Source organism: Eubalaena glacialis, chromosome 15, assembly GCF_028564815.1.
Source record: "Eubalaena glacialis isolate mEubGla1 chromosome 15, mEubGla1.1.hap2.+ XY, whole genome shotgun sequence".
Taxonomy (NCBI): Eukaryota; Metazoa; Chordata; class Mammalia; order Artiodactyla; family Balaenidae; genus Eubalaena; species Eubalaena glacialis.
Window position 1 is genome coordinate 76,693,420 of NC_083730.1, and position 13,065 is coordinate 76,706,484.

General features: G+C 46.5%; 1 protein-coding gene across 1 annotated transcript in view; it reads left to right on the plus strand.

The window, feature by feature from the left end:
• Window positions 1-4,732: 4,732 nt before the first annotated feature.
• SPPL3 (signal peptide peptidase like 3) overlaps window positions 4,733-13,065 on the plus strand; it is a 115,852-nt gene continuing 107,519 nt past the window's right edge. Inside the window, exon 1 of the mRNA XM_061169216.1 lies at window positions 4,733-5,274. Coding sequence (XP_061025199.1) covers window positions 5,252-5,274 — 23 coding nt within the window. The 5' untranslated portion in view covers window positions 4,733-5,251. The remainder of the gene's footprint in view (window positions 5,275-13,065) is intronic.

Sequence of the window (13,065 nt, forward strand, 5' to 3'; positions counted from 1 at the left end):
GCATGCAGGATCTTTCATTGCGGCACGCGAGCTCTTTGTTGCAGTGCACAGGCTTCTCTCTAGTTGTGGCCTGTGGGTTTTCTCTTCTCTAGTTGTGGCACACAGGCTCCAGGGCTCATGGGCTCTGTAGTTTGTGGCACGCAGGCTCTAGCTGAGGCGCGTGAGCTCAGTAGTTGTGGCATGTGGGCTTAGTTGCCCCGCGGAATGTGGGATCTTAGTTCCCTGACCAGGGATAGAACCCATGTCCCCTGCATTGCAAGGTAGATTCCTTACCACTGGACCACCAGGGAAGTCCCACAGAGAAGACTTAAAAGCATATTGCTAAGTGAAGAAAAAGCCAATCTGAAAAGTCTACATATTGTATGATTCCAACTATATGACATTCTAGAAAAGGCAAGCCTATGGAGACAGTGAAAAGACTGGTGGTTGCCAGAGGTTTAGTGGGAGGGAGGGAGGGAGGGAGGGAGGGATGAATAGGGGGAACAAAGGGGAATTTTAGGGCAGTGAAACTATTCTGTATGACACTGTAAAGGTGGATACATATCATACATTTGTCAAAACCCGTAGAATGTACAACACAAAGAGTGAACCCTAATGTAAACTATGGACTTTAGTTAATAAGAATATACCATTATTGGCTCATCAATTGTACCGAATGTACCATACTAATGCAAGATGTAAATAATAAGGGAAACCTTGGTGGGGAAGAGGGAGTATGTGGGAACTCTCTGTACTTTCCCATCAATTTTTCTGTAAACCTAAAACTGCTCTTAAGGGACTTCCCTGGTGGTCCAGTGGGTAAGACTCTGCACTCCCAATGCAGGGGGCCTGAGTTCGATCCCTGGTTGGGGAACTAGATCCCACATGCTGCAACTAAGAAGCCCACATGCCGCAACTAAGAAGCCCACATGCCGCAACTAAGAAGCCCACATGCCGCAAAGAAGACCAGGCGCAGCCAAAATAAATAAATATATATTTTTTAAAACTGCTCTTAAAAAGTAAAGTATTTTTTTTGGAAAGAAAAAAAACCCCCATGATCAAAAACTGCAAGTGACCTGATACCTAATAAGCTTACCATGTACCTTACCTCCAATCATCTGTCTTCCTATAATGTCTCTAACAGAGATTTCTCTGCCCCTAAGGATTCTCTTTCTCAGTCGGGAGGAGGCCGTGGGGGACGGGAGGGTGCTGAATTTGAGATCATGGACAGAATCATGGGACTATCAGGCAGAACCAGTTGTTCCGAAACCTGGTTTGCCTTCTCGCTCACTCAAGCATTCATTCCACAAACTTTGAGCTTCTCTGAGCTGAGTTCTGCACTCGACACAGAAGATGGAACTGGCAGGAAGCCACAGTCCCTTCCCACAAGGAATTTGCAATCCAGAGGGAGAAGATGACAAGTAAACAGGCAGTGACCATTCTCTGTGCTAAGTGCTAGGACACCGGGAAATTCAGGGATCTGTGGGAGCGCGGGGGAGGAGTACCTAACCCAGCCTAGGTTTGGTCAAGTGAGACTTCGTGAAGGAGGGGACATAGAAGCCAAGCTTCAAACTTAATGAGCAGCAGTTGAGAAGCAGAGATTTAGAAGCAAAGAAGAGCATAGCCCATTGGAAGCTGCAAGCGGTTCAGTGTGTGTGTGTGTGTGTGTGTGTGTCTGTCTGTGTCTGTGTGTGACTGACTGTGTGTGTGTGTGTGTTGGGACTGTTGCACAGAGGTGAGAAATTGGCTGCAGAGGCAGGCGGGGACCGGTCAGACCAGAGCCTTTGACCCTCTCAGAAGCAGCACCTAAGCAGCCCAGTCAAACCTGGCAATGCCTGCTCCCTGGAGTCTGCACCTGAGGCAGATGACATGTCCTGGGGAGACTCACCAAGTCTCTTTTGAACACACTTGGTAGAAAGAGCAATCCTATAATTACCGTGATGATAATTAGAGGAACTTCCATTGCCTCTTTCAACAAATATTTCACAAGCTGTGGCCCTCCCACCTGTGTGGCAGTTGGGGGTCAGTGGGGGGAGCCAGTGCCTGTGTCTCCTGCCAAGCACACCTGACTCTCCAGCTGAGGCCCAGAGGTGCCATAGATACCACCTGGGACCACTCCAGCCTGGAGCTGAGTGCTGCTGGCAGAGGGACTGAAAGTCACTCCCCAAGTACCCCAGGCTGGGTGGCCTCCAGCCAATGGACAGACTTCAGATTTATTTCAGCCTGGCCTTCTCCAGGGGACTTCAAGCCTGCAGAGGTCCTGACCAGGACCTGGAAGTGCCTTCTACATCTGGGCAACCTTAGCCTGAGACACTTAAGCCACCAGTTTCTGGGCTCACACTCCAACTGCCTGGACCATGCACACAGGCTTTCCATGGCCTGGATACCTCCCAGCCCTGCCAAATGCTGTTTGGCTTCTTATACGGTCTGCGTTCACATGTCTTCCCAAGAGATGCTTGGAGGGCCTCTGGTTTACACGGAGAGAGAAAACCTTACTTCTCATTTCGGACCCCATACCTTCACCCAGACCCCTTCTCCCTCCTTTCTTCCACCAGATTTTTCTCAGTGCAAAAAATGGTCCCTTTGCTTCTGGGAAGGCCTTGACTTTCTTTCCTCAGCACCTCCTGTTCCATCCCTCCGATACCAAGTTTGCACTTAGCTTTGCCTTCTCTGACTCACTGGGAACGAAAGCCCAGGTGAATTGCCCAGGGGCTCAGTGTGTCTTTTTGTTTCATTAGTGACATGTATGGTCTGTTTTGTTCTTAGCTCTCCAGGGAAGGTGCCTCTGCACCTCCCAAAGCCATTTGTGCCAATAGCTTCTGGCCTTTCTCATGGGGCCTGAAGCCTCACCCATTTGAGACTCAGAATGACTGTATATCACATTCAAGCGTACAGCTGACATTCTGTAAGAGCACCTGGAAAAGCTGTAAGAGCTAAATGAAATAAAAAATTTAGGCTCTTTGCTTTCCTGTCTCCCCATGATATCTCCACATCCAGCGCCATTTAGAGCTGGGCAGATATTTGCAGGCTGGTACCTTTCTGTGAATGGTCAGGGAAGTGGCCCTTGGTGGTCTGGTATATTCTTGGGGCCCTGCCTCTAACCCTCTGGGGAAACCTTGATCTTATCATCTTGCCCTTTCCCAGGGCTCTCTGGTGGAGCTTCAGGAAACACATTGAACCTGACTGGTCCTAGCCCCTGGCAGTGGGGGAAGGAGGAAGAAGGAGAGATGGCTTCTGAAGGAAAAGTGTACTTGGTTTTCTCATGAAAGGGTTCCCCCTGGGGAATGGGCAAGTGGCAGATGTATGGGCAATGGCCAACTGATCCATTTGGAGATAGATTCAGGGCATGGTGTTCCCCGTAAGGCTGGGCAGGTCTTGGGAAACTGGAGCAGCGCTAGATCCTGGCCTGAAATTGGTCCAGCTGCAGAGGATCTTGAGTATGCTGGTTTCAGGTGTGCCAGCTCTGCTCCCTGTGGAGAATGGGGGTCTGGGAAGTCTAGTGTGTCTGTTGCCCAGGCATGCTTCTGAAACCTGGAGCTGCACTGCTCATTTTCATTCGTGAACATAGTAAGTGGCAGGGAGGCTTAGCTAGGCCCTTCAAATTCTGGCCTCAGAGCACTTTTTCAGTCTCTCAGCACTCTCCAGAAGGAATCATCCATCCCTCTCCTGGATCCAAGCTCACTCCAAGCCTTCACATCTTTGGGCCTTTCCTCATGTCATTCTCTTTTTCTATAATGTCTTTTCTCCTAGTAAGCCGCTCCTCTTTCAGACTGCCTCATCAGCTCCTGGAAAAGTATTCCGCAGTGCCCCTGGGCTCAATTCATCTCTCCCTCCTCTCTCCTCCTAAGCCCCAGATTCACTCTGTCGGTCTCGGGGTCTAGCTCTATTAAGTTTACTTCTGTGCTTGCCTCCAGTCCTCCAGATGGGCTGTTCCCTGAGCTTTGCTCTTGCGTGGTCAGCTCCTCCTCATCCTCAGATGTCACCTCCTCCACCAGGCCTTCCTTCACCATCCTATCGAAACTAGTCCCCACCCCTACACACTCTTTGTCCCATTACCTTGTGTTATAATCTTCATAAAACTTAGCAGCATCTGAAATGATCTTCACTTATTTGTCGGCTTGGGCTATCTATGTCGTTTCCTCTAGAATGTAAGCTCTCAGAGGGCAGAGACCCAGCAGAATGAATTGATACATAGTTGGCACCCAGTAAATATCTTCTGATTGATTACATGAAGGCAAGTGTGGCGTATTCGACTTGGCCCCAGAGGACTTGGCACACAGTCTGGGCGCAATAAAAGCTGGCTGCGTGGAATATTTGCTAAACGAATGAATGAACCAACGAACATACGAACGAAGGCATGCAGCGCTTCGCCTGCTGACGGACAGGTTGACTGACAGCTGGGAACCCGCGGCCAGCAGACTCTTGATTGATGGGTGACAGCTGAGTGGCAGCCAACAGACGCGCATCGGGGCCCCTGATTGGCTGGCTGCAGCAGCCCCTCGGAAAGGGTAAGGGGAGGGGGTCCGAGGCGACCGCTCCGCGTGGGGAGGGTGCGGCACCAAGCGGCGGGAGGCGGCCGAACAGCCAGAAGCCGAGAGAGCAACTGTCGCTTCGAACTAAGGAACCGACGTCTCCGCGCATGGGCCCGGCGCGAGGGGCGGGGCGCGCGCATCACGTGAGCGTGTTTTGGACACGTGACCCGCGCAGGGCCAAGGCTCGCCCCCGCCCCCTCCTCACCTCCCCTTCGCGGGTGTGAGCCGAGCGGCCTCGGCTCACCGCTTAGCGCCCCCCTCAGCCGCCGCCGCCGCCGCCGCCTCCTCCTCCGCCTCCGCCTCCGCCTCCGCCCGCTGGCCATGTCCTCCGGCCGCCGCCGCCGCCGCACGAGCGCGGGGTTCCCGCGGCCCAGCGCGCAGTGAGCGCGCGACCCTCTTGCCGTTCGCCCGCCCCGGGGCCCCCTTGTTCTCAGCGCCGCCGCCGCCGCCATGTTGGGTTCAGAGCCGCAGCGGAGCCGCCGCCGCCGCCGCCGGTGAGGGAGGCCGAGAGCGGAGCCCGCCCCGCCCCGGGGCCCAGGGAGCGGGGCCGCCTCGGAGCCCGGCCTCTCCCCGCCAGCCGCCTTCCCGGCCCGCCCGCTCGCCCGCGGTGTGAGCGAGCGAGCGAGCGCCGGGCCGCGGCCGCGCCTTCCGTTCCCGGCCCGAGCGAGCCCACCGTCCGTCCGTTCCCCCGCCGCCGGGCCCGGCCACATCCTGCAGCGGAGCCCTCGAGAGTCAGCGCCATGGCGGAGCAGACCTACTCGTGGTGAGTGCGGGGCTCCGGGAGACCGGGGCGCGGCGAGGGTGGGGATCGGGGCGCTGGCGAGGCCAGCCCGGGGGGAAGAGGAGGAGGAACAGGTGCCTGTTGGGGGGCCGCGGGATAGGGGTGCACGCCCCCCTCACCCCCACCGGAGGGGACGGCAGGCTCTCGGGGAAGGCGTTGAGCGGCCGGGGACCCAGCGTCCGAGGAGGGGGTTGCAGGAGGAGGAGGCCTCCGCGGCGGATGTCATCTGGTCATGGGCGGAGCAGGTGATGGAGAAGGGGAGCTTGACTCCGGGGTGGGAAGCCCACGGAAGGGAAGTGGATTCCCGCGGGCACCCCGGAACTGGCCTGAGGGGGTGGCTGATGGGCAGGAGCAATGGAAAAGGTGGAGAGGGGCGGGCTGGGGCAAAGGTGGGCCACGGAGCTGAGAGGCATCTTCTGAGAACAGGTGATAAGAGGCCGAACTTGGAAGCTGTGAGAGGAGGAGCCACCTCTACTGGGGCTGCTGCTTAGCCTTGGGATGGGGAATGAATGGAGAGTTGGTAAGGTGGGCAGAGGCCCAGGTGTGAGCGGAGGAAAGCTGCGGAAGGAGAGAGTCTTGGGAACCCTGGAGGGACACCCTGGTGAAGAGGTTGGAAGGGGAGACTGTTTGGATAACTAGATTCTGGACAGGAAGTCATTGGTGACAGTGGGGCCTGGGCAGAATCTTTGTAAGGGTTATATGAAGTGGCCCGGTGCCCTGGGTCACATATGGGGATGGAGGATCTACAAGTTATGTCCATTTTAATGGGACTTTTTAAAGTTATAAAATAGCTTGTTAAGGACTGAGAAGCGTACTATGTAGTTTATGGAGTGAGAACATACCTATCTTGAGAAGGGAGTGCTGCGGTTTGGGGAAAGGAGGATGAGACACCTCCCTTTAGCAGGCAGAGGTGGAATATTTGCAGGAGGGAGTTGAAGGAATGGCGATAGTATCCTTGAGGAGTGGAGTGGGGAGGAAGCAAGAAATGGGATGATGGTAGGTGCAGGGATGGAAAATCTGGTTGCAGTCTAGAGCGATTGTTCGAAGATGGTTTACTCTGTGAAGCCAGTGTGGTTTGGGATAGAACTAGAGGCTTTCCCTTCTTAGAAAAGAGCATAGTAGAGTGGGAAGAGCATGGCGTTTAGAGTTGGCTTGGATGTCGGGTTCACCACTTAACTCGCTTTACAACTAGACAAGATAGTAAGTTTTCCATTCTTTTTTTTTTACCTATAAAATAGGGGGATTACCTTTTTCATAAGCTGTAAGGATTAAATGAATAACTTTACGAAGCACAGGGTAAACTGTAAGGTGTCATATTTTACTATATTATAATTATCTTAGGGAAACAGCAAAGAAATGGATAATATCTGAAAATAAGGAATGGCTTTGGGTAGATGGCTTTAACTGAGTGGATGATTTGTGGTGGTTGGGGTTATGAGAAGTCAGGAACTCATTGTGTCTTCACATAGGGGAAGAGGATTGGTGATTGAAGATGATAATTCAAAAGGGAACTTCAGTGATGTATATACAATCTCAAAAAGAAGATAACAGAGATTGAGAGAAAGCAATGCTAAAGCAAGAATTAAAATCTTAGTGAACAGTTGTGACAACATATGTATTTTTAAAAGACGTTTAAACTACTTTGTTGTGAGCAGCAGTGAGCTGCCTCTCTGTAGCAGGTGATTCGGAACACAGGATTAGAATGTTTCTAAAGAATTAGAGCTTTCTTATGGACAGAATAAGAGAGGAAGTGAAGGTGCCCCTGTGTGCCTTGTGCTAACTAACTCATCTTGAGCGTCTTAACACTCTGGCCCAGCTGAGAGTCCTGATGACGATCCTTCTGTTTGTACTGTGCTGTAGAGAGGCGGTGGATGGTTCAAAGAGTAAGCACAGTGGCCAAGAATTGGGGATAATGAGAGTGTTTTACTAGGTAGGTTGGCCACACGCTGTGTGATGTTGGATGGCTCTGCTACTTAGAGGAGGGTTGTTTGGTGAAGTTTGACAGTTTATAAGATTTATCCTCCTGAAATACTTCCTTCAATCTCAGGTCCCTTAGTTTGCTTTACAGGTAAGGAAAGAAGCTCCTTGACATCAGAATGCTTAGCTCCTCACCTTTAGCATGTTTTGAGATGGAGAAAGTTTTTACAGCATCTTGGGAGAGGGTGGTGTATGGAGGGAAAGGATTGGGAAGCCAGGCAGCTTTCTTCCTGACTAGTTCTTCCCAGGTCAACCAGGCAATAATATAAAGAACTATCCATGTGGCATTTAATATATACACTCACTTGATTCTCACAAGTCCCTGAGGTAGGTGATCTTTCCCTATTTTATAGAGGAGGAAACTTAGGCTCAGGAGCTCAAATGATTTGTCCCAGATACTTCAACTGTGGTGCTTTTTGTTGTTGTTGTTGTTTGGCATGAATTCTCCATGATTTTATTCATTCTCATTGAAATATAAGTATGGAAAAGGTATGCCTAAAGTACATGTAAACCGTTTTGGATTGTCTGTCATTTTGCAGTATCTTTGTCACTGTTCCCTTGGTTTGATCAACAATCAAGAGTTGATTTTTTTGAAAATAGGTTTGCACTTTATTTGTATGTGGCCTTTAGGAAAATCAACCTTGTGGAGACTACTGTGGTGGTATGGATTTGTCTGAGGTGGAGTCAGTGAAGAAGGTAGGAACATATGAAAATAGGTTCCTTTAGGATTTTTGTGGAGTAAGACATGTAAATTATAAAACAGGATTGGCTATGAGTTGATTATTGTTGAATCTCAGTGGTGAGTCTATTTATTCTGTATACTTTAACATGTTAAACATTTTCATAATAAATAGATTAAAAAAAAAAAAAGCCGCTACACAGAAGTTCATGCTGTTCTCTGGTTTCTTGTGCCTGCTTTTTTCCTAGCAAATTCTATCAAAGTTCTGTTACCCAGCTGTGAAGCATTTTCTGACTGCCCCAACTGAAAGTAAGCTCTTTGTTTTTTTTTTTTAATTTATTTATTTTTGGCTGAGTTGGGCCTTTGCTGCTGTGCGTGGGCTTTCTCTAGTTGTGGCGAGCCGGGGCTACTCTTTGTTGTGGTGCGTGGGCTTCTCATTGCAGTGGTTTCTCTTGTTGCAGAGCATGGGCTCTAGGTGTGCGGGCTTCAGTAGTTGTGGCACGTGGGCTCAGTAGTTGTGGCGCGCAGGCTCTAGGGCGCAGGCTCAGTAGTTGTGGTGCACGGGCTTAGTTGCTCCGCGGCATGTGGGATCTTCCCGGACCAGGGCTTGAACCCGTGTCCCCTGCATTGGCAGGCGGATTCTTAACAGCTGCACCACCAGGGAAGTCCCAGCTCTTTGTTTTTGACACTTGTTTTGTCTACCTCACTTCTTCCTTTTCAAGTGTGAATACCTAGTCTCCTCACTGGATGGTAAGCTTTTTGAGGGTAAGGATGCAGTTACACTAACCTTTGTCCTCCTCTAGTGCCTAGCACATTGTCTTGCCCATAGATCCTGTTTAGTAAATACTGAACGATTGAATATCATAGGTTTTCAGAGTGGTTCGTCCTTTGTTGGACGAATATTAAGTGTAAGAGGAAGCTACAGATAGATGAGTGTTTGTAATACATATACTTATAAAAGAGAGCTTTTGGTAACTTAGTTTCCTGGTGTCTCAGTGTTGTAAGAGTGAAGGGTACCATCCCTTAATAGTTTTAAATAAAAGCGATTGACAGAAGAAATTAAAATAATTGGTAGTAACACCACAATCTTTATCACGGGTCACGATTAACCACAAGATTCTGCTGGTATCCTTTTTATTCGTAAAAACTGAGGAAATAAAAGCATGCATGTGAAAACACATTGAAGGTGCAAACTAGACTTTTATTAATTTGAGAGAAACACCTTGCTCAATGTATATTTATGAGCAGTTGTTTCAGCGTAAGTTCTGTGAGAAACAGTACCTTCTCTCTTGTTGGAGTCAATGCAGTACTTGTATATACCTACACTTGAATCTTGGTAAAAATTACTTATATTAGGGTTAATGTTGGTGTGTAGGGGGAAAAGGAAGTCAGTCCATGTGAACCTCATTCACATGAATTTCGTTACCAAAGTAGTATCATCATAATTTATTGTGTGTTTTCTGTGTGCTGGGGCTTTACAATCATTGCTCAGTAAGGAAACTGAGGCTCAGAGAGTGTAAGTGACTTGCCCAAGGATATAAATAGAAAAACGGTTCTATGTCAAGACCGTTGGACACCAAGATTCCAACACTGAATCTGTCTGCTTCCTTGTCCACAGTCACTACTCTAAGCCAACCCTCTTTTGCTTCAGTTCCTTGTTAGCCTCCTCACTGGTTCCCTCCATTCTCCGCACAGTGGCCATCCATTCTCCTGAGTAGTCTTCTGACAGCCTAACTCAGGTCATGTCAGTCCTCTGTTTAAAACTCTTTAATGGCTTTTGGCCACATTTAGAATAAAATCCAAATTCATTAGTGGGACTCTTCATGGTCTCATTTTGTGAGTGTTTTTGAGGGATGACAGATAGTAAACAAACTGTAGGTTACACAGAGGTAAAAGTTTTTCTCTTTTGGTGCTCTGTCCAGTGCTTGGCATATAATAGGTGGTTTGGCAAATATTTACTGAACAGTGAATGAACATGCCTCCCCCTGGGCTGCCTGTCTGAAGATCTGTTCTAAGGACTGCATTATATTGAGGTTATATGTTGTGTGACAATGGACATTGTCAATGTCAGGTATTTGCAAATAATGCTAAACTGGAGAATGAAAAGCAAAGCAGATCTCTAGAACAAATGGAAGTTATATCTGGTTTTGGATTTCTGTTATGTATCACTGTATCTGTTATGATCATATCTGATTGTCTTGTGATCATCGCATCTGGTGAAAGTTTTTCAGAGAGAAACTAGTTACTTGAAAATGTATGTCTAGCATTATAGACTTTAGATTTGCTTATTATTTTTAAAACATGTTTTGCCTGTAAAGTGCTATGATAGTAATGTTTTGGGGACTTCCTGGTGGCGTGGTTAAGAATCCACTTTCCAATGCAGGGGACACGGGTTCGATCCCTGGTCGGGGAACTAGATCCCACATGCATGCCACAACTAAGAGTTTTCATGCTGCAACTAAGGAGTCCTTCTGCCACAACTAAGACCTGGAGCAACCAAAATAAGTAAATTAAAAAAAAAAAGATAATAATGTTTTGGCGATACATGATTCAACCTAAAATTAGCCAAAGATAAGAGCATGAATTTGTATTGAAATAACCTTCTTCAATGTTTCTTATGTGTCCTCAGTGTTGGGGAGCTGGGGACTTGGTAACCATATCAGCCTGTAATTTATGAAGTAGTACTACAAATTAAAATGCCTAATGTTCATGCATTTCTCAAAATAGATTTCTGTGATCATTTATTTTAGAGATGATAAATGCCACTGAGTTGAGGTGTTATGTAGTTCTGTATAATTGTATTTTACTTCAACATTAATAACTTATTTAGTTTTCATCATTCTTACCTGTTTCATCAAACCATCTCATGAAAAATCAAGGATACCCTAAGAAGAAAACGTCTAATGAAGTGCTGTTTTAGTTGGCTGTATTTAGTACCTGAAACTTTATGTGATTGCTGTCCTTGACAGTAGAGCCATAAGTATAATTTTATTTTCAAAATTCTATAATATATTTTCTGGAGTTTAATGGTTCCTTCTTAGGAGTTAAAGGAAAGTAGTGGTTTTATTTGTTGTATGTATAAATCAAGAAACGTTTGCAACTTTGAGTTTCTATAGCATATTTTCTAATCCTCACTTAAAGAGTTAGAGGCAGAGTGCTCCTTTTCTGGAATTTTAACCTCTTAGATGTCTAGAGGGGCTCCATGTGACCAAATTCAGTTTTACAGGGAAAATCTACAGTTAGTTCCCATGATGCTCACAATGAATTACCTCTCAGATTTTGTTAGTAGGTCTCATTAGGGCCACAGCTTAAAATAAATCAGACCCACTCATTTGCTGTGATAAGACTAGATTGAGCTCCTATGAAAAAGTTAGGTTTGAAAATACTTTTAAGGCATTAGACCGATGAATATTAGCCAAATAGAGACCTAAGAGAAAATCCCATTTCTTGATTGGTCCGGTTCACCCTAACTTGGTAAGAAAACGTGATAATCTCTGTTTTGGAGTTCCAGGTTTGATAATGAAGAACCACTAAAGGATTTTTAAAAATGCACTAAAGTAGAGGTGTGTTTTAATTGCTTTTTACATGTTTATAAATTATACTGAATATAAGTGATCACTCAAAGTATTCAGTTCTGTCAGTACCACTCATTGAATTTTATTTGAAATCCTAAGATAGGATCTAATTCTGTTCTGATTTATTTTTTTTCTTTTCCTTTCTATTTTTTTAATTAATTTATTTTTGGCTGTGTTGGGTCTTCGTTGCTGTGCGCGGGCTTTCTCTAGTTGCGGTGAGTGGGGGCTACTCTTCGTTGCAGTGCACGGGCTTCTCCTTGCAGTGGCTTCTCTTGTTGCGGAGCACGGGCTCTAGGTGCGTGGGCTTCAGTAGTTGCAGCACGTGAGCTCAGTAGTTGTGGCTCGCGGGTTCTAGAGCACAGGCTCAGTAGTTGTGGCACACGGGCTTAGTTGCTCTGCGGCATGGGGGATCTTCATGGACCAGGGATCGAACCCGTGTCCCCTGCATTGGCAGGTGGATTCTTAACCACTGTACCACCAGCGAAGTCCCATGTTCTGGTTTCTTTAAATTGAGAAGTCTTTAGTTTGAAGGTGATTTTCATCTCTGATTAACTGTGACCTAGTCTTGTCTTAGTCCCAGTGTTGAATTTTGTACAATGGTTATGCCTGTCATACTCCACAGGGTTGCTGCAAGGATTCAGTGAGGTAATATATGTGAAAATGCTTTGAAAATTGCTACATGAAATATAGAAGCAAGTTATTTGTTCTCTACATTTTTAGACCCGGATCCGCTCCAGACAGAGTTCCTCACTGCAGATAAGATTTTTCTTTTTTCTTCTTTTTTTAATATTTTTTTAAATTGAAGTGTAGTTGATTTACAACATTGTTAGTTTCCGCTGTACAACATAGTGATTCAGTATTTTTAATAGATTATACTCCATTTAAAGTTGTTGCAAAATATTGGCTCTATTCCGTGTGCTGTGCAGTATATCCTTGTAGCTTATTTATTTTATGCATAGTACCTTGTACTTCTTAATCCCCTATCCCTATCTTGCCGCTCCCCCACAAAAAAGATTTTTCTTGTTTCACAATTTAAACGGCATTTAAACTTTGAGATATCTATTCTAGTAAGAATTCTATGGAGATGTTTGAATAATGCTATATAAAAAGAAATAGAAATATTAGTTTGCAAGTTGTCATTGATTTCTATTGTTGCCTTTGAAATGTGTTATAAGGTCATCTCCGTTTAGTCACTAGTTTCATAGTCCAGTGCTGCTTACCACAAAACAAGAAAAATTGTGACTTGAATAAAGGCTAAATTTTTTCGTAATAATTGTATTTTGATCTTTTGAAGGCAGTTTCCCTCATAATCGTGGATAATCCTAGTCTTTGTCTCTTTTTTGTTTTTGTTTTGTTTTTAAATGCACAGGAAAATTTTCTACCTTAAAATGCCTGAGGAGGGGCTGTTAGTGGTGGGTTATCTGTTTTTCTTACTGCACACCAAGTCTGCCAGGCACACTCACTTCCCTTTATCTGAGGGCTTCAGGCTTGCGCTTCACTCCTGACCTAAATAAAACATGTGTAGCAAAGTTTTGTTAATTG